The sequence below is a fragment of the Phocoena sinus genome, chromosome 17 (genome assembly GCF_008692025.1).
Source record: "Phocoena sinus isolate mPhoSin1 chromosome 17, mPhoSin1.pri, whole genome shotgun sequence".
In the NCBI taxonomy this organism is placed as follows: domain Eukaryota; kingdom Metazoa; phylum Chordata; class Mammalia; order Artiodactyla; family Phocoenidae; genus Phocoena; species Phocoena sinus.
In genome coordinates, this window is record NC_045779.1 from 1,818,699 (window position 1) to 1,841,203 (window position 22,505).

At 35.1% G+C, this 22,505-nt stretch overlaps 1 protein-coding gene across 1 annotated transcript in view; it reads left to right on the forward strand.

Annotated features, from left to right (window-relative positions):
- The window catches only part of SNTG1 (syntrophin gamma 1), a 317,523-nt gene extending 295,475 nt beyond the window's left edge, over window positions 1-22,048 (forward strand). Inside the window, exons 17-18 of the mRNA XM_032610174.1 lie at window positions 3,921-4,031; window positions 21,890-22,048. Of these exons, the coding sequence (XP_032466065.1) occupies window positions 3,921-4,031; window positions 21,890-22,048 (270 nt within the window). The remainder of the gene's footprint in view (window positions 1-3,920; window positions 4,032-21,889) is intronic.
- The last annotated feature ends 457 nt before the right edge of the window (window positions 22,049-22,505 follow it).

The window sequence follows — 22,505 nt, forward strand, 5'->3', positions numbered from 1 at the left end:
TTAGAGCCTGCCGTAATTTAAAGACGGCGCACGCATTATGAAGAGTGGTTCAGAGGCAAATGCTTCTTTTGCAGAATTTTCTTTTGTAATCTTTAATTGTGAGGGCGCTTTGGGTGATAACCTTTTACTGTATATTTTCCTATTACCCACCATGTTTCTTAGCCATCTTCAGTGACTTTTTTACAACTATTGAAAATGCTGGGACTTATTGTGTTCTCCACACGTACGGCATCTTTGCTTGCATGTTTCAGTCACTTAAAAATATTTAAAGACATCTTCAAAATGCCAGGTACATTTTAAATTTATCATTTCATATAGTCATTCCGACAGGATGTTGAGTTGAACACTGTTTCTGACTGTTAAAAATAAAAAAAAAAGTTTTAATAAATACCACTAGTAAGGTATTTTGGCTCCATTATTACTAAAATCCATTAAATAGTATATTTTATAGGGAAAATTTTTTTTTATAGTTTCTTGAAATCTATTCCATGGGATAAAGCTAGCTGAACAAAGTTAAATGAGTTTCTTTTTCTGAGGAAATGAGAATCTGGCCTGTGACCATTTATTCTGAAGACTTTGGGTGGAATTCTAGATTTCAAAAATCCTCAGAAATGTTTTCATACATTTGCTATCAGTTTTTTGTTTGTTTTCTTTCTTTCCCTCCTTTTGGACTTGCTGTCCATCAAGTTCAACAAATTAAGATTACCACCGGTTGCAGGAATTTTCCAATCCAAAACCAACGCCCCTTGGTTAAAGTTATGTAGAGAGGGCAGAGACCCCTGGGCTTGCAGAGTTCAGGAGATACTATGTACTATTTGCTTACATCATATCCCTTCTACTGTTGGAAAGTTCACAGCACTTTATAAGTTCTCACGTTAGTATATGTTTTCTGGCGTATTCACCAAAATCAATGCAAGTACACTTTAGCTGCATACGTTTCTTAATTTAAGAAAATACTGATATTACCATAACACTGTGCTCTACCAACAGTACAAATTCATATTATTGTTGCAATAACAAATAACATATCCAACGCTGAAGTTTTTAACTGAATTTATGGTAACATTCAGAGTAAGAGATATTTCAATTTTGACATAATGAAATTTCTGAAGTTTTACTTTGATTCCAAAAATTGAATGGAAAAGAAGTTAAAGCTAACTGATCTTCTAATTGAAAGATTGTTAGACAAATGACATCATTTAATCGTGAAGTTCTTCTGCTAATAGAGACAAATCAATATCAATAGCTTCATTTTGATACATGAACAAGAAAACTTGAAGTCCAAAATTTGATTTAGAAAGGGAGTCATCTGATCTACATAAAAATTTATGCTTAAAGGATATTTTAAATGTACTTATCTAAATATATTACAACAACGTTATGGCAACAGAAATAGAATGGTCTAAGAACAGTGGTGTCCACTCATCTTTTTCAGCATTGATATTCATAACATAGTTGCCATAATGTTTATCAGAATCTTAAAAACAAAATACAGGTATAAAGACTAGGATTTCCAAAGATTCTTGAATTAAGCCAATTTTTATACCTGTGTAACGTTTACTGATTATATTTTCAGATTCCTCCAAATTGGTGTTAATGATTTCATGGCATGTTAAGTCGCACAGTTTACCTAGAAGGTTCTAGGTCTTACTAGTTTACTGAGTTACCTCTGAACTGACCAATCTTTCAGCCCATCATTAGATTCATTAACTACTTTATTCATTTTTGGCGCGATCTACTCACAGCCGAGGATCCATGCTCCATATTCCGAAAAGTCTCCAGGCTTCCCTCCCGTATCTGCCTCATCCGCATTCTTAATTTTGTTACTCTTTAAAATAATGAGCTTTAACAGCTGTTAAAGTCTGGCCTTTGGAAAGGTCGGCTAGTTGAAATAGCAAATTCCTGGTTTACTTTTATGACTACATATGAAATATTATTTCAAGTTATAATTATAATTTGAGAATTTGCAACCTTTACTTTTACAGTTAAGCCAAGCTAGACATAGTTTCTTGTGCAAAACCACATGGTAGGTTAATGTCAGGACCTGAGCCGTGTATGATAATGTTTCTGGCAGACGTTCCCCCGCAGCCTTCTACAAGCTCCCTTGTTTTAACACACGTACCTGCTTTCCTGTTCTTATGTACCCCTTAAAGTCATATTATTGCATTTTCCATGTAAATACATGACTCTTATGAGCATTATTTTAATGCAAATTGTTCAGTTTTCATTTTTTTATATTTATTAATAATAAGGTGTTTAACACTTTCCTTTATTTTTCATATATTGTATTTCCTTACAGTTAATTTTTTGAAAGGGAATGTCTGGATCACATAACATCCACATTTTTATGGCTTTAGTATATATTATAATTATTGCCCCAAAGAATTTCACACAGTTCCCAGGAATTTTATACAAATATTTCAAGATAAACTTGCTAGCTTTAGTTATTTTAATTTTCAGTGATCTTTGCTAATTTAACGTTTGGAAAAAGCGAAGTCATTGTAATATTACCACACTCCTCTTTTTTTCTAGTGAGATTGAACATGCTCTCGTATTTATTAGAAATAGTAATGGTTTTTCCATTTTCTTCAATGACTTTTCTCTGTAGTACTGTCTTTTTACTTATTATGTTGTTAGGATTTTCCTTATACTTTACCATATTTCCTGCTATATTGCCACTGTTTGTTGTTTTTCTTTCACCCTAACCCTAATTGTACAAATGAATATATAATTTCTTACTGGTCCTAAATCTAGAACTCCCTCTTTTCAAAAGTTACTAAATACTCACTTACCTACTACCGCGTAGTTCTCCTGGATTGTTTAAATTATTTCACTTTTTAAAACATAAAGGATTTTATTTAGAGGAAGTTGTGAGATAAAGGATATAACTCTTCTATTTTTCTTCCAGAAAGTTAATTTCCCCAGATAATTTTATTGTTAAAAGATGCTTTATAGTGATAGACTTAAGGCAAACATTTAAGAGGATTTGTAATGACTGGATATTGCTTCTGTATAGATTGTGTAGCCTCATAGTAAGAACAAAAGCAAAGCCATCTTCTTTATACAGAGACTAATATCTTCAGAAAACTGACGGTGTCTTTTTAAATATATAATAAAATGCTTAATATATAAGAGCATAAATGTTTGGTGAATAAATAAACGAGCAGTATTCTGTGTAACTTAATTTTGCCTCATTATTATATGTTACTGAGAATTTCCTCGTCCTTATTTTTAAGGACTTTATGATGTTGCTATTTTATTATCCTTTTAAAAGTGTAAACTTTTTAAATTAGCATGTAGATCTCATACTGTCTAAACCTGCTGCTGCCACATGGGAAGATGGCGTTTAGCCACGTGATCTTCTAGACCGAGGCCCCGCGGATGGGTGGGGCTGGTCCCATGAGATGTTCGTGCTGGTTTGTCTCATGAGGGCACCATGGAAGTTTCCGTTGTGATCGGTTACTCAGGCTGACCTTTCATCTTGACAAAGACACGGGTTATTAGTTTGAGCTTCAAGAGAGAGTTCTACAGAATTATCGGTTGAAAATCACCTTATCGCTTCTATGGATGAAAAAAAAAGAAATGGAAAATAGGTGCTTTTGCTGATTCACTGGCATGGACTTAGGCTTTAAGTGAGTTTGTTTCTATTTCATGATAATGTAAAACCAGATACGCAAATTGATTTATTCTTATATATGTTTAAAATGACAATTTCATGGGAACCAAAGTTATTTCAGGAAATTAAAGGATATATTGAATACTAAGCCTTTGATAAGTATATTTTCATTTACTTTTTAATACTGGGATATAGGACTAAATCAATATGATTACCTTTAACCCGTTAAAGAACAATTTCTTGGTTTGAATATAGCTATGAGTTGCATTGACTCGCCTATGTTTGTTTTTTTTTTTCCCTTTAGGCAGTACTTTGGAGGTACAAGTTTTCTCAGCTTAAAGGTTCTTCGGATGACGGCAAGAGCAAAATCAAATTTTTGTTTCAGAATCCAGATACTAAACAGATTGAAGCAAAGGTAAACTGAAACTCATCACAAAGACCACCTCTAGCTACATTAATGCCATTAAGAAAGAAAGGGGAGAAACTTTAGGAAACCCAAAAGTGCGAAAACACACGTTCTCTGTTTTTACCTTGGAATATACTGCATGGCCAAAAGAATAAATTCACTTAAAGATTTTAATGGCAAGTTTTCACTGAAACGCATACCTTAAAATAAATTACACACAACAAGTTGCATTCCTTAGTTTTAATTCCCTACGAACTGTATTTGTGTCACACTAAAATAATATTCCGGGAGCTAAAACAGTCACCTTCTTGATGGTTTCACACTCTAAATAATAATTTAAAATATTCTGACTCTAGTTTATCATTTTTGATTCCCTCTTCAGATATGAACACAAATCCCCAAAGAAAAATATTTTTTTAATCAATTTATGTTTTCCCCATGTTATTCTATGTTAAATAAAATGAATAAATGAATGATTTTTTTGCTTTGCTCCATGCAAATTTTCAGTATTCTGAAACTTATTAACTATGCTGTTTTAACTCATCAGAAAGATTCACTACTTTTGTGCTTATGAATGTATATTTGTAAATATTCAAAATCTGAGTGATTTCCTTTACCCTTCCGTGAAATTCACAGCCACAGTCTTTGGGTTAGAATGAGTTATAAATATATTATTTCAGTGGGGAAGAAAGAATAAATAATGAATACCAAAGTGAAAAATCAATTCTATGGAAATGAAAACTGAGACATAAATTTTCAACTCTGGATTAAAATCACCGTAATTCTGTTACATTCCTGTATGTATTAAATCCAGGGGGAGTCTTGGCCTGCCATTCAGAGCCTTCCAGGGACCGAGCCCACCTGACTCTCGCGTCCACGTCTCTTGCGGCCCTGCTCTGTGTCCAGACCAGAGGCCCTCATTCTCCCTTTAACAAGACGATGCCTTTCTGGCCTTATACATCAGCTCATGCTTTTGTCTGGATTTTTCTCCTTAGTCCCCTCAGCTCTTGATCTGAATCTCTCTACGAATACCCACCCCTGCCTTATGTTTGCCTCGGACTCCTCCTGGGCTGCAGGCTGTTGAAGGGGGGCTGTGCAGGCAGCTCCTTTCTGCTGACTCCTGTCCTCCTGCGTTTCTTTAAAGCTTCCCTGTTCCAAGTGGTCTTGCCTTATATTTGTCTCGCATCAGTGTGGACAGAGGCCTGGGTAACTTCACCCGCTCCGTCCATTTGCTTGTCTCCTAATTCTCACATCTACACCCCATCACAGCCCATCCCTAAGCGCAGACCTTTCTATGGGGCTGCAGCACCTCTGCTTTCCCCTCCGGCTGCCGTGGGTGGATCGTTACTCTGTGTCACTTACACCGCTCTTCAAACCGGTTCTTAGTGCCACTATGAACAGTGCATTACTGTTGTCCAAAAGTATGTATCTTTAGCTTTTGGTGGATTTCCCAATCTTTCACACACAGGACACATCCTAATACGGGTGAATGGTGTTAATGTTGTCAGTTCTATACTCTTCTGGCGAACGTGGCATGTCAGCCACTAGTTGATAAGTTTGATTTGATAAGTTCCTTCTCTTCTGATACTTTCGGAGTGCTAACAAATCCTTAGTTGACAACATGAAGCAAAAAAGATAAATGCAGTGAAATGACTACTAACTGTAGTATTTAGGCTTCAGTTTAACGTGGTGCCTATTATACATGCACCTAATTATACTTCCTTAACTTTTCTAGTCATTAGTTGTCTGCCAGCTTCTAAATACTACTTTTTCTGTTTATAATGTTTTAAGCAATATTTCATAAATTCATTTAATAAGAAATAGTTTCAGAAGATATTTATTGAATGTTTTTCTTGAATTTAGAGGCAGTGATTTTTTTTTAACATCTTTATTGGTGTATAGTTGCTTTACAATGTTGTGTTAGTTTCTGCCGTATAACAAAGTGAATCAGCTATATGTATACATATATCAAGGCAGTGATTTTTAAATAGTGAAAAGAGCAGTCTTAAAACCAGTGGGAGAATCTGACCATTGGTGAGTTGCCAAACTTCTTTAAAGTCGCCATCTCCTTCTATAAAATGAGAGAGAGTAACACCTCCACGGGCAACACTGAAAGCACCAAATTAAATATGGAGACCGTTTAACAAGTGACACTCGCCAGTCAGAACAGTGGCCAGCTCTATAGAATTGTTTAGCCGTACTGGTGTGTATCACCTGGGCAAATATCATAGAAATTATATTAGATTAAAACTAGTACAATTGCTAACTATGCTATAACCTTATAACCGCAATTTGTGAGCAGTAGTCAAAAGGACCGTCACAGGAAGAAAGCAAGGAGAATGCCAGCTTTGTGTATCACATCACAGGACTCATGCGACCATCTGTCGTAAGCATGGCTTATGGTTGGAACTGATGTCATTTGAGAATTCAACGTTTTCTCTGTTTAGGGCGGCCCTTTTTTTTTTAATGAGAGAGTAGGCAACATGATATAGTGGAAAGAAAATTAGGATCAGGTAACCTTGAGTAAAAAAAAAATCTCATCTTTACCATTTCCTGGCTGTATTCCCAGGGGCAATTCATCACCAAATTATGACTGCTACCTTGCAGGGAAAGTGTAAGGAATAAATACCCCTGGTACCTGGCGTATGGAAGACACTCGGTAAATCACTGATGAATGATTTCATCTTTAAAGAATGTAGCATAACAACTAAGGAAGTATTACAAAAAATAGCAGTATTATTATTAGGAGAGAAGTTAGTAAAGGTGATTACTTAACATATATAGACTGTTTGTCCTTCCCACATTTAAGAAATTCAAGTTTATAACCATACCCCAAATTTGTGTCATTTTTCACATGCTTTGGACAGTTTCTGTGTTTTGTTCATTTCTATTAATTTTTATAATTTTAATGTGGGAAGTTTGGCCTGTGTCCCCGTCTCCAAGTCAGGGACAGGAGCTTCTCCTGTATATTTATAATATAACTCCTCTTAATTTATGTATGTTGTAACACTGGTGTCCACTCTGTGTGGTCATTTTTCACTAGCGTGCCTCCTTCACTAGACCAAGAACTTTTAAGCACAAGGAGTGTGTCTTACAACATACAATCGTCAGGCTTAACCTGATGCTTGCCTGGGATCAGGCAAGTAATAACTGTCTGCGTTTCACTTCATTTAATATTTCCTGGTACGTTGTTGAGTCACTCTCCACAGTCTCTTTTTCATTTAGGCAAACAAAATTAGGTAGTCATACTCTGAATGGATGGAGGTTGGAAGATAGGAAGAAGTATTAGGTAGTCATACTCTGAATGGATGGAGGTTGGAAGATAGGAAGAAGTATTAGGTAGTCATACTCTGAATGGATGGAGGTTGGAAGATAGGAAGAAGTATTAGGTAGTCATACTCTGAATGGATGGAGGTTGGAAGATAGGAAGAAGTATTAGGTAGTCATACTCTGAATGGATGGAGGTTGGAAGATAGGAAGAAGTATCTGGAATTTACTTTGTGTAGCGGTGTGCTGAATCGTTTATTCTGATTATTATTTCCTTTCGTTCATTTTTTAAAGTCTTGGTTTTATTTATACTTTCCTGCAACATAAATAAAATGCTGCAGAAATATTTATTTTAAAACATGTTAGAAAAATGTCTTCTGGGAAAAGTAAACACAGTTACCAAGGCCAAAGCTAAAGGCCATATGGATGTAAAAGTGTTTGTGAACTCTTCCAACTCACAGGAAGTTATAAAACTAGAAGATGTTCTCTGTACCCTTCATCCAGTTTCCCCGAGTGGGTAAACCTTATGTAACTATAGTATAATATAAAAAGCAGGAATTTTAACATTGACACAATACGTGTATATTTCACATCAGTTATAGCATGTGTAAATTTGTGCGCCCATATCCACAATCAAATACACAACCATCTTCCTCATGCTGCCCTTTATACACACCCCTGACTCCCACCGTTCTTAGTTCCTAGAAGCCACTGATCTGTTTTTCACTTCTGTAATTTTGTCATTTTGAGAATATTGTATAGATTAAACGTACACTGTGTGAAATCCCGAGATGACGTTTTTCGCTGAGCATAATGCCCTCTGTCTGCATATTGATCGTTTGTTCCTTTTTACTGCTGAGTAGTATTCCGTGATATGGACCCCATTTTGTTTAACCATTTATCTGCTGAGGGACATTTGACTGCAGTGTTTAGTTATTGCTGCTATGAATAATAGTGTACACGCTTCTAGGTAGACATGACATTTCATTTCTCTGGGATAAATGCCCAGGAGGGCAGTTGCTCAGTCATATGGAAAATGTTTATTTCGTTTTAAGGAAAATGCCAAATTGCTTTTCAAAGTAGTGGTGACATTTTACATTCCCACCAGCAATGTATGAGAAACTCAGTCTCTCTACATCCTCACCAGCATTTGAAATGGTCACTACTTTTTATTTTAGCAGTTCTCATCATAGTCTTAATTTGCGTTTTCCTAAAGGCTAGCAATGATGAATAACATTTTACATGACTATTTTCTCTCTCTATATGTTCCCTTTGATGAAATGTCTTTTCCCGTTTTTTGCCTATTTTCGAATTGTATTTTGTGATTTGTTTTACTTAGAGTTTTATGGGTTATTATGTATTTTGTATATGAGGATTTGTTAGATGTGTTGTTTGCAAATATTTTCTTTCATTTTTTAATTTATCTTTCATCTTTTTAACAGGGTATCTTGCAGAAAAATTTTTAAAAACTTTACAAACCCTGTTTATCAGCTCTTTCTCTTAAAAATTATAATTTTGGTGTCATGTCAAAAATTCTTCAGCACGTCACAGGTGCCAAAGGTTTTCTCCTATGCTATTTTCAAAATGTCTTATAAGCTTTCCATTTACAGTTAAATATATGACACATCTGAGTTCATTTTTCTTCTGTAAGTTGTGGGGCTTAGCTGACCTTCTCTGCTTTGCCTGTGGTTATCCAGTTACAACAGCATCATTTGTTGTAAAGACCATTCTTCTTCTATTGAATTATTTTAGCAGCTTCATTGAAAATTACTTGGTCCTACCTCTGTGGTGCTGTTTCTTGCATCTATCTCTTTGCCAGTATTATACATTCTTGGATAGAGTAGCTATATAATAATCCTTGAAATGGATGATTCTGTTCACTATACTGTTATTTTTCAGAATGCGTTAGCTGTTCTAGTTGCTTTGTATTTCCACAGACATTTTACAATTACCTTCTCTGTATTTATGAATAATGTCACTGCCCCTTCGGTAGGGATGGCATAATCTATATATCAATTTCAGGAGAACTGATGTCTTTACTATGTTGATTTCTTAAAGCAATGAAAACAGAATATTTTTCTATTTTTTGACCTTCTGATTTATTTCTTCAGTATTGTGTAGTTTTCATCATATAAATCCTATGCATGTTTTGTTAGATTGGCATTTAGGTAAATCATTTCTTCTTTTTTGGGGGGGAATGTAAATGATACTTTGAAAATTTTATTTTTCAACTATTAATGCTACTATGTAGCAATATAATTAATGTTTATATATTTACATTGCATCCTGAATCCTGTATATATATATATACACACACACACACACACATATATATATATATATATATATGCACTTAGTTCTAGGTCTTTTGTTTCTATTTTCGATTTTTTAAATTCTTTGCATTTATTTACACAGATTATTAAGCCATGTGCAAATCAGGAGAGATATGTTCCTTTTTTCAGATCCGTATCACATTACGATCTTTTTCTTGCCTATTTTGCTGCCTACAAATTTAAATACCATATTGAATACCAGTGATGAGTGCAGACATTCTTCATTTCTTCCTTATTTTAGGGGAAAGTCATTTAGCTTTCCACCATTAAGTATGATGTTAAATTTAGTGGTCTAATAGAAACTTTTTTCTCAGGTTGAGTTAGGTCCCCTCTATCTCCATTTTTCTGAAAGTTTTTACCATGAATGGGTATCAGTTAATACGACAATGTCAATTTTCTTGCTTAGCTTGTTAATGTAGTGGTTTATGTTCATTGATTTTCAAATACTGACCCTGTCTTACATTTCAGGAATAAACCGTACTTAGTGATGTGGAATTTTTATATATACTGCTGAATTTTATTTCTCAAAATTTTAAGGATTTTTGCTTTTACATCTATGAGAGATTTGGTCTGTAGGTTCTTTTGTTGTTGTTTTTTGCTTATTTTATTTTGCTTTGTTTGGTACTGTCTTTGCCTGGTTTTGGTATTGGGACAAACTGTATTTATAAAATGAGTTGAAAATATTCCTCCTCTTTTACTTTCTGGAAGATATTGTGTACTATTTTTGTTGATTCTTTCTTTTTTTAACATCTTTATTGGAGTATAATTGCTTTACAATGATGTGTTAGTTTCTGCTTTATAACAAAGTGAATCAGTTATACATATACATATGTTCCCATATCTCTTCCCTCCTGCGTCCCCCTCACTCCCACCCTCTCTATCCCACCCCTCTAGGTGGTCACAAAACACCGAGCTGATCTCCCTCTGCTATGCAGCTGCTTCCCACTAGCTATCTATTTCACATTTTGTAGTGTATATATGTCCATGCCACTCTCCCACTTCCTCCCAGCTTACCCTTCCCCCTCCCTGTGTCCTCAAGTCCATTCTCTAGTAGGTCTGCGTCTTTATTCCCATCTTGCCCCTAGGTTCTTCATGACCTTTTTTTTCTTTTCTTAGATTCCATATACATGTGTTAGCATATGGTATTTGTTTTTCTCTTTCTGACTTACTTCACTCTGCATGATAGACTTTAGGTCCATCCACCTCACTACAAATAACTCAATTTCGTTTCTTTTTATGGCTGAGTAATATTCTATTGTATATATGTGCCACATCTTCTTTATCCATTCCTCTGTTGATGGACACTTAGGTTGCTTCCAGGTCCTGGCTATTGTAAATAGAGCTGCAATGAACATTTTGGTACATGACTCTTTTTGAATTATGGTTTTCTCAAGGTATATGCCCAGTAGTGGGATTGCTGGGTCATATGGTAGTTCTATTTTTAGTTTCTTAAAGAACCTCCATACAGTTCTCCATAGTGGCTGTATCAATTTACATTCCCACCAACAGTGCAAGAGTGTTCCCTTTTCTCGACACCCTCTCCAGCATTTATTGTTTCTAGATTTTTTGATGATGGCCGTTCTGACCAGTGTGAGATATCTCTTTGTAGTTTTGATTTGCATTTCTCTAATGATTAATGATGTTGAGCATTCTTTCATGTGTTTTTTGGCAATCCGTATATCTTCTTTGGAGAAATGTCTAACTCAGAATGGATTAAAGACTTAAATGTAAGGCCAGACACTATCAAACTCTTAGAGGAAAACATAGGCAGAACACTCTATGACATAAATCACAGCAAGATCCTTTTTGAACCACCTCCCACCTCCTAGAGAAATGGAAATAAAAACAAAAATAAACAAATGGGACCTAATGAAACTTAAAAGCTTTTGCACAGCAAAGGAAACCATAAACAAGACCAAAAGACAACCCTCAGAATGGGAGAAAATATTTGCGAATGAAGCAACTGACAAAGGATTAATCTCCAAAATTTACAAGCAGCTCATGCAGCTCAATATCAAAAAAACAAACAACCCAATCCAAAAATGGGCAGAAGACCTAAATAGACATTTCTCCAAAGAAGATATACAGATTGTTGATTCTTTCCTTAAGGTTTAGTAGAGCTCTCTAGTGGAACCATCTGGGCCAGGAGATTTCATTTTGGGGATTTTTAAAAATTAAGAATTTAACTTACTTAGTAAATAGCTATTCAAATTATCTATCCTTATCAGATGATTTGTGGTAATTTTTACTTTCCAAGGTCTTCATTAATTTTATCTAAGTTGTCAAATTTGTGTGTGTAGACTTTTCCATAGTATTCCCTTATTGTCACTTTGAAGTCTGCAGATTCTGTTATGACACCCCTGAGTCATTCCTGATACTAGTCATTGATGCCTTCTCTCTTTTTTTCTGTCAGTCTTGCTAGAGACTATTCAAAGAACCAGGATTACTTTCTCATTTATTTTCTCCATTGAGTTCTGTGATCAGTTTAATGAATTCTGCTCTTATCTTTCTTATTTACTTCTTTCTGGTTGCTTTGGATTTATATTGCTCTTCTGTTTCTGATTTCACATGGTGGAATTTTTAAATTGTTAACTTGAAACTTCCTTGTTTCTAACATAAAAGTTTAATTCAATAATTTCCTTCTTAGAACTGCATTCACTGCATTCCACAAATTTTGATATATTGTATTTCTGTTTTCATTCAATTCAATGTGTTTTTAATTTCCCTCAAGGCTTCGTCTTTGACAGGTGGATTTTCTTTTTAGAAGTGTGATGTCTATGTTCTAAGTATCTGGGGATTTTTGTTATATTTATAGAATCGATTACTAGTCTTATACAGTTAGTCAGAGAACATACTCCATATGATTTCACTTTTTTTTTCTTTTTCTTATAGTCCAAGATATGACCTTATCTCAAATACTATACTTGTATAAGACAAAATAGACTTTAAAACAAAAATTTTCCAAAGATAGAGAAGGGCATTAGGGTCAATTCAACAAAAAGTTACAATGATTGTAAATATATATGCATCCAACATCAGAGCACCTAATATATAAAAATATTGGCAGATCTGAAGGGAAAAATTGACAGAAACACAACAATAGTAGGAGACTTCAATATCCCACTTTCAGTAAATCTAAGAGTTGTAGTTTTTTAAAAGAAAAACAAAATTTAAAAACTCTTAGATAAAGAAAAAAGAGATATACTCCAATAAATAAATTCAGTAATGAAAGAGGAGACACTACAATGGATAACACAGAAATAAAAAAGGATACACCAACAAATTGGATAACCAGGAAGAAACTGATAAATTCCTAGAGACATAAAAACTAAATACTGAATCAAGAAGAAATAGAAAGTCTGAACAGAATAATAACAAACAAGGATTACAAATAGTAAGCAAAACTTTCCAAAAAGAAAAGCCCAGGACCAAAAGGCTGCATAGGTCAACTCTAAAAAACATTCAAATAAGAGTTAATACCAAACTTTCTTAAACCCTTCTAAAATATATAAAACACTCCTAAAATGAAGTTATGAAACCAGCATCACCCTGATTCCAAATCCAGACAAGGACAGCATTAGAAAAGAAAACTACAGGCCAGTATCCCTGATTAACACTGATAGAAAAATCCTTGATGAAATATTAAGTCAAGTTTGAAAGCATATTAAAAGAATTATGTAACATATCCAACTGGAATTTATGCCCAGGAAATAAGTACGGTTCAACATATAAAAATCAATCAATGTGATGCACCACATTAACAGAATAAAAGGTTAAAAAATATATTTCAATAAATGCAGAAAAGCATTTGATAAAATTCAATATCCTTTCATGATAAGAAGTCTTAACAAAATAGGTACAGAAGAAACATCCCTCAGCACAATAAGGCTATATTTGAAAAACCCACAACTAACATCATAATCAATAGGAAAAAACTGAAACTCTTTCTTCTAAGATCTGGAACAAGGCAAGGATGCCCACTCATGTCACTACTATTCAACATAGTATTGAAAGTGCTAGCCAGAGCAATTTGGCAAGAAAAGGAAATAAAAGGCATCCAAATTGGAAAGAAAGAAGTAAAATTATTTCTGTTTGCAGATGACATTATCATATATATATATTTAAAAAAACCTAAAGACACCATAAAAATTGTTATAACTAATAAACAAATTTTACAAAGTCATAGGATACAAAATTGACATATAAAAGTCAGTGGCATCACTATGCACTAACAAGGAACTATCTGAAAGGGAAGTTAAGAAAACGATCCCATGCACAATAGCAACAAAAAAGAATAAATTACTTAGGAATTAACTTGAAAAGGTGAAAGACTTGTACAATGAAGTTTATAAAACATTGAGGAAGGAAATTTTAAAAGACACAAAAAAAAGGAAAGACAGCCCATGTTCATGAAATGGAAGAATTAATATTGCTAAAATATCCACATTACCCAAGGTGATCTATAGATTCAGTGAAATACCTATCATAATGATAATTTTTCCAGAAATAGAAAATACACTAAATTCATATGGAATTGCAAAAGACCCCAAATAGCTAAAGCAATCTTGAGCAAGAAGAACAAAGCTGGAGGCATCACACTTCCTAACTTAAAATTGTATTACAAAGCTATAGTAATCAAAACAGTATGGTACAGGTATAAATATAGACATATAGACCAATGGAACAGAATAGAGATTCCAGAAATAAACCCACACATTTATGGTCAACTGATCATTGACAAAGGTTCCAAGAACACACAATGAGAGGACAGTCTCTAAAAAATGATGCTGGAAAAACTGGACAGCTACATGCAAAAGAAGGAAATTGGACCACTATCTCACACCATACATAAAAATCAACTTAAAATGGATTAAAGACTTAAATATAATACCTGATACCATAACACTCCTAGGAGAAAACATAGGGAAAAAACTTCTTGACATTGGTCTTGTCAATAATATTTTGGATATGACTCCAAAAGAATAGGCAACAAAAGCCAAAGTGGGCAAGTGGTACTATATTAAATTAAAAAGCTTTGCACAGCAAAGAAAATAATTTTTTAAAAAAATAAAAAAGGGGCTTCCCTGGTGGCGCAGTGGTTGAGAGTCCGCCTGCCGATGCAGGGGACACGGGTTCGTGCCCCGGTCCGGGAAGATCCCACGTGCCGCGGAGCGGCTGGGCCCGTGAGCCATGGCCGCTGAGCCTGCACGTCCGGGGCCTGTGCTCCGCAACGGGAGAGGCCACGACAGTGAGAGGCCCACGTACCACAAAAAAAAAAATAAATAAATAAATAAAAAGGCACTCTACAGAATGGGAAAAATTATTTGCAAGCCATATATCCAATAAAGAGTTAATTTCAAAAATATATAAGGAACTCATACATCTGAATACCAAAATTACAAATAACTCAGTTAAAAAGGAGCAAAGGGTCTAAGAGACACTTCTCAAAAAAAGAAACTTAAATAACTAACAAATATACGAGAAGTTGCTCAATGTTTCTAGTTCTCAGGGAAATGCAAATCAAAACCACAATGAGATATCACCTTACACCAATTAGGGCGACTATTATCAAAAGGACAAAGGATAACAATGTTGGCAAGGATGTGAAGAAGGGAACCCTGTGTACTGCTGGCGGGAATGTAAATTGGTACAACTCTTATGGAAAACAGTATGAATATTCCTCAAAATAATTAAATAGGATTGCCACATTACCCAGCAATTCTACTTCTGGGTATATTTCCAAATAAAATGAAATCTGTATCTTGAAAATATATCTGCACCCCCATGTTCATTACAGCACTATTCACAATAGTCAAGACATGGCAAAAACCCTAAATGTCCTTTAATAGATGAATGGATAAAGAAAATAGATCAGGTAGATGGATAGATACATAGGGATAGAGGTATATTATTCAACCTTACAGAAAGAGGACATCTTGTTATTTGTGACATGGATGGAGCTGGAGTATATTATGCTAAGCAAAATAAGCAAGACACAGAAAGAGAAATGCAGCATGATCTCACTTACGTGTAGCATCTGAAATAGTCACGTTCAGAAGCAGAGAGTAGAATGGTGGTTGCCAGGGGCTCAGGGGGAGGGGGAGGGAAATGGAGTGATGTTCGTCCAAGGGAACAAAGCTTCAGTTAGATAAGATTAATAGAGAGCTAACGTTTAATGTGATGATTGTACGTAACAATACTGAATACTTGAAACTTGCAGCGAGGATAGATGGTAAATAAACCACCCCCAACACACACTATAGTAGTTATAGAGGTGATGGTATGTAAATTAGCCTGACTGTGGTACACTTTTTACAACGTATACATGTATCAGAACATCAAGTCATGTACCTTAAATACATACAGTGGTATATGTCTAAAATATCAAAATAAAGCTTTACAAAAGAAAACTTGAGCCAATGTTTTAAATATGGACACTGTTGCAGCGTTTCTTTTCTTTTAAAAATGATTTTTAAAGTGATAAAGTGATTTAGCAAATGAACTCAGATCTTGCTGTATGTGCTAAGTAGACAACTTTAAATAAAACACGCTCTAATAGTACATTAATACATTCCCGGTTACAAGGCAAATACATTACAACCAGAGTTTATTTAACAAGAGATATTGTTTGTTTGGGGAATATGAGTGTTTGAGTTGCCATATGTATTACAAGATTAAAAGTTCTAAGTAGCGTTTAAATTTTTGGTTGTGAAAAGTCTCAGAAATACTGAAAAAAGACGGGAGTTGGGGGAACAGACTTTTTTGTTTTTGTTGTTGCTTTTGTTGTTTTATGGCTATAGAAGGACAATGTTATAATACAAAAGCCTGTTACATTTTTTTTCTCTGAAAGTAGAAATTCATAAATTCTCACTTCGTTACTCAGAAAGCTTAATACATTTCCCATCTGTTTTCCAAAGCCTCATTAAACTTCCCAGAACTTTCCTAGTAGAACAGAGGAATAGTTCCCAATTGAAATCATGGGTAATATTGTAGTTATTTGACAATTTATTAAAAAGCTCATTTTACTGTATTGGGTACTTTTTAAAAAGTGCTTAATTGATATTGTGAGTATAGGTACTAGTACATCAAGGATTACTACCATATACTCATAGTTGTGTCCATAGCTAAATTTTCCAGGTAAAAAATACAGTTTTTGTTTGTTAGTTTTAACATTTATTATCTTTAGGTATACCCATTTTAAAATTGTAATTTGATAATATGGCTAGACAATCCCCTGACTTCAAAACAGGCTGCCTTCTGAAAGCATTGTTGTTGCTGTATTCATTGAAATTCATGACCACTCCCCCCATGAAAACACTGTTATAATACTTCCTAAACGAGTGTGTACAGCATATTAATCCTAAATTACTGGATTTGAGGTCTGGCAGCCAAGGCAGTGCTTTTTGTACAATAAGAGAAAGAAAAAGAAAATTGCTTTTTTATTTAGTGGAACCATACAGAGTTTGGAAACATTTCTAAATAGACTTCTTCCCCAAAACCCTTTCCTGCCCCCAATCTCCATGGCCTCAGAGACTTCAAGCTGCCATAAGAGACCTTCTCGCACAATATAAGGTTTAGTAAGACTTAAATCAGAAATTGAGGATTGAGTTCCAGTAAGGCTACTTTCCAGCTATTCTCTATAAAGCTTCATTTTCTCATTATAAATTGTGTCTGCCTAAAAGGGTTGCCCTTGGGACAGTATGTTCCCTGGTTTGAAGGTAAAAACTGAATATATAACACTGTGAATGGAACATTTTGTATGCTCAGTAAGCATCTGTCAAAGATCTCACTGAAGAACTCATGATGTGCTGAAATTTGCCTTTTGGAAGAAAATAACCAGTCATCTAAGCAAATTCCTATTTGGCAATTGAGGTCTCATAAATTAGGACGTTTAATATTCACAAAACTGGGCAGGTATTGAGGATGAAGGATCTCCCTCGGCATAAAAGATGAAGGATCGGCTTCCTACTTATCCTGCTTTTCACAATTTCTGACTCTTTTTGGCATCTGGAACCAAAGGTTTTCTGAAACGCCAAGACCTTTTTGCTTTCACTGCAAACTCTCCAGAGCCCCAGCTGTTTAGATTATGGGGAAGAAAAGTGAGGACAGGGCACGCTCCTGTTTGGTAATGCAGGTCCTTCATCAATCCTGTTTGGTGATGCCTCATAGTATAGAAGAAACTGGAGCAGCTGGAAATAAATCGGGGAAATTAGTAATTGTGTGTGTGTGTCTGTGTGTGTGTCTGTGTGAGTTATATACCACTTATTTCATCTAAAATTTTATTTCAAACGATTGGGTTAGGAAAAGTAATATGTGATAAAGGAGAACTCTGGACAAGATATTCCTCTACCTTTAAAAGAGCTCCTAAACCCCTGGGAATCATGAGGGTTCTGAATCGTGTTTATTTCTCACTGAGAAGGTTTTTTCTCCTTATACATAATTTATTTTTCAAGCCTCTTATATTCTCCATAAGGATATTGACTTTTATTTACCCATGTGTGTTAAGAATCCAAATTATTCTCTAACTTGGTAAAAACTAGAAAACTTAAACTGGCATTTTTTAGGTAAAACAAATATATTAACCACCTCCAAAACAAGTAGCTGTTAAAGGGAACATGTCCATGGTATGATGCGTTTTTCTTCCTTTTTGCCAAAGTCACCATTTATCTATAGAAGAAATGTAATTGTATTTTTATTTAATATAAGTAAAAACAGTTTGAAAATCAGAATTTTAAGAATAAAGATACACTTGAAAGCATTTTCCAAGGAGGTAAAGTAACTCAAAATAACCAGGTCTGGTGTTATCATCTCATAATAAAAAAAAAAAAGGAAAATTACAGAAGTCATGAAAGCATTTGAAAATGGAAAAAAATAAACTGAATTTTGACCTGAAAAATTAACTATTTGATTATGAAAACAGTAATTATTGGATCTATCTGGAAGCTCCCTGGGGAAGCCCATATTTACAGTGCTTGTCATTACTTGACGTGACTCAGAACTTGTTCATTGGGAAAACCCATCCCAAGGTATGTACTAAAAACAGTTAGCAGCAATTTCTGTAAGACTACAGCAAACTGCGCTGGTGATTCCTGCTGTAACAGGTGTGAGGTGCTGTGTCACGGTGGGCTTGACTTTCATCTCTCTGATCATGACTGATGCTAATCATCTTTCCATGTACGTGCTGGCCATCTATCTACATGTCTTCTCTGAAAAAATGTCTATTCATATCTTCTGCTCATTCTTTCGTCAGATTGTTCGTTTTTTTGCTGTTGAGTTATATGAATTCTTTATACGTTTTGGATAGTAAGCCCTTATCAGATATATGATTTGAAAATCCTCCTTTCAGATGCTCAACCAAAGATCTTGGAATCATCCTTGACTCAATTTTACTGTCAATCCCACACATTTTTTAACTGGAAACTTTACAACTTCCCTTCTTTCAATCTTATTCCCAGAGAGTTTATTATCAACAGTGTGGCCAGAGTTATCATTTTAATACCAATTCTTGCCACTCTGTGCTGAAAAGTCTCCAGTGGTTTCCATGGCAGTCAGAGTAAAGCTCATAAAGGGCTCGTCTGCACTACATTTTCTGGCCGGAGTTATATCTTTGACCTCATTTCCTATTAATTACTCCATAATTCACTCCATCCCAGCACTGATGGTCCCTGGCTTTCCTCAAGCTCTCCTAGAATGTCTCTATCGCAGGGCCTTTGAAATTGACTTCTGCCGGGAATGTTTCTCTCACAAATATCCAGGTGGTTTACTCCTTTGTCCCGTTAGGTTTCACCTCCAGGACAATATGGATTTCCCTGTCCTGCATGCCCTCCCACACTCTGCTCTCTTCCATGCCTTATTTTCTGGAGTATACTTATTATTATATTCAGAAATATTATATTTAACTTGTTTATGCCCTTATATGTTGTCTCCTGCCACAAGAATGTAACTCCCATTAGACCATTTTTTCTGTCTGTTCTGCTCACTACTTTATCTTTTCACCAAAAAAAAGACTAGATGCATAGTAAACACTCAATAAATATTCACTGAATTAATGAATGATTAAATTTTGAGGAGAATTATGTTTAGTGAGATTCCTGGGGTTCAGAAGAGCTTTATTACAAGGAGATGGTAAATAGCTTGGTGGCGTCACCTGTGGATGCTCCGTAGATAGGTAAATTCTGCAGGTCAGAATTTACATTAGAAATGAGGGAAAGAGTGTTACTAGTGTATACAGAAATGCAAATCGAAGCCTTAGGAGTGGATGTGATGACCAGAGGTGACTACTGAGCCCGAGGGAAGATGAGTTGACTCTGGAATCAAGGACCAAACTTGAACACATCTCTGCCTCTTGTTTTATCTTCTAATTACCTGTCATTTCCTGCCTACCCACATCCAAAAAAAGGCGTAAAAATTTGAAAGTGCCAGTCTGCATCAAATAACTGACATATACTTGACAAGGTATGAATCACTGAAAATATTAATCATCCCCCAAATATCTATATATTTAGACTATTTGTTTTTTGACAACCAAGATGTAATCTCCAATCTAATAAAGTATGGCAAAATTATTTTTGAGAAAAAGTTGTTATATTTTTGCCTAGTTGCAACTCTCAACAGTATTCTCCCCTTCACCAAGTGTAAATTGTATGTTTTTTATTGTTTTGTTTTTTAATAATATACAAGCATATCTCACGCTTTCCAGAACTTTCCCATCCTTTTTACAGCTGGTGGATTTTTAGGGGTTGACGCTGAACGTATTCAAAGTCTGCACCTGAAATAAAGCAGCTGCATAAAGAACGAAGGGGCGAATTTGGGGTTGAATTAAGGCCAGAGGAAACCTGCTAGGTGACCAATAACACATCGCGGTGACATGAAGCAGATTGCTAAAAATACGACTCCTGAAATCATAATGACTGAGTAAAATCATTTTGAGTTGCAATCATTTTAGGAATTTAAAATAGTTAAACCAGATCTTTGCTGTTTTAACATTTGCCATGGGAAACCGACTAAGATATTCTGAAGTTTTGGAGGGAATCACTCTGACAGCATAGCTACGTTGTACCGAACTATGAATCTATATTATGGCCTATTGTCGTCCTATTACATATCTGAGAAAGTACTAATGAAGTGAACTATTTTATTGAAATAGTTCCTTGGTACACGACAGATATTACAATATGTCCTAAGTGAATGAATACTTTATATTATTTTCCATTGCCACATACCATGAATTGAAAACACCATCAGCAATGTGCCTATTACTTGCAATTCTGCATCCTTTATTACTATGTATTGATATAGCGTCAGTTTCGTCAGCAATTCCACATGGCTTCTTATGCTCTAGTTATCCTCTCTGTGACAAGTTTATCAAATAGACCTCATCAAGCACATATTTTTATTCTTCTTCTCTCAATCCTTTTGGAATTAGATCATTTTTATGGGACTATTGATGGTTTTTCATAAAAATACTTGTGACATCAGCTTTCGAAACCTATCCTGAGCACCAACTCATGATTTTACAGCTAATCTGATATCATTTGTGGTTTGAAGTAACTTCTTTCTATTTTCATTTCAATATATATATCATTTGGTGCTACTGGTTGGTGCTACATTTCCTTAAGTACCCAAATGGGAAATATATTTCCAAAACTCCAAACAGTTAGTGGGCCCTGGCTAACATTTTTTTAACAACCAAGTATGTTAATCAGAATTAATTAAATTTAAAATGAATGCATTCATTATATTTTGGAAGTGAACCATTTGGCTTCTGGTGCCTTGAACATTCATATCCCCTTGCTCTCAGTATTTCATATTCATTGTCCTATGACAAACAGCAACTTATTCTAGATAGTAGTGAAGAATACTTAATTATTCCAATCCAAATTTTTCATTTGAATTGTGTGTAAAGAGATAAAAGTGCTTTTAAAGCTGCTGTTTCTCTTTACTTACACTATGTCAAAAGTAGAATTTTAATCTGGCCAAATATATGCAGCATTTATCAATATTGAAAAGACGCTCATGGGTGATAAGAATGCTTAGTTCTTCTGACTCTCGGGCCACCGTATTTTGAAGTAAATTGGCAATGCATTTGAAAGTAACGTATTGAACAATAATGCCTACAGTTTCCATAAGTTAGATGTCATTGATTCTAGTTAAGTTTATTGCACTTGAAAGAAAAGCTCTGGCTATTATCTAGTGGTGTAGTTATTCTCCATTTATTTTCAGGACGCTGGTTTCTATTTCACGTGACCACCTCTCTCTCCCTTTCAGGAGCTGGAATTTTCGAACCTATTTGCTGTTCTTCACTGCATTCACTCGTTCTTTGCCGCCAAGGTGGCTTGTTTGGACCCTCTCTTTTTAGGCAATCAGGCTACTGCCTCTGCTGCTCCCAGCTCCGGCATGATGAGCAAAGCCAAGTACATGACTTGACGGCCTGAGCTTGGCATCCCTCTTACCTTGACTTATAAAAACAATCATACTCGTCGCTATAGACCCTGGAGAAGCAATCACGTGATAGTCAACAGTGAAGCCGAGTTGAAATTTCAGCAGAAAAGAAGGTCATACGTATCTCAGAATCACTTCTGTTTTGAAGGCCTCTGGGAATCATCCTGAGTGAACAGGATAGCTTGCTCTCTATCGGTGGGTCGGTGCCAGCATGTTGCTTTCATCAGAAGAGAAGACGAAAGAATGAATGACTCGAGTATGTAAATAATATAAAAAAACTGTAAGCTACCTATAAATAAAAATACCCATTAAATGGTCATTTCAGCATTTTAGATTATTTGGTATGACAGTTACATGATGGGCCTGGTCAGGAACGAATGCCCCATCATTGCATCAGGAACAACAGAAAGGAGTCAGTTGCACAGAGACCAGCAGGCAAAAA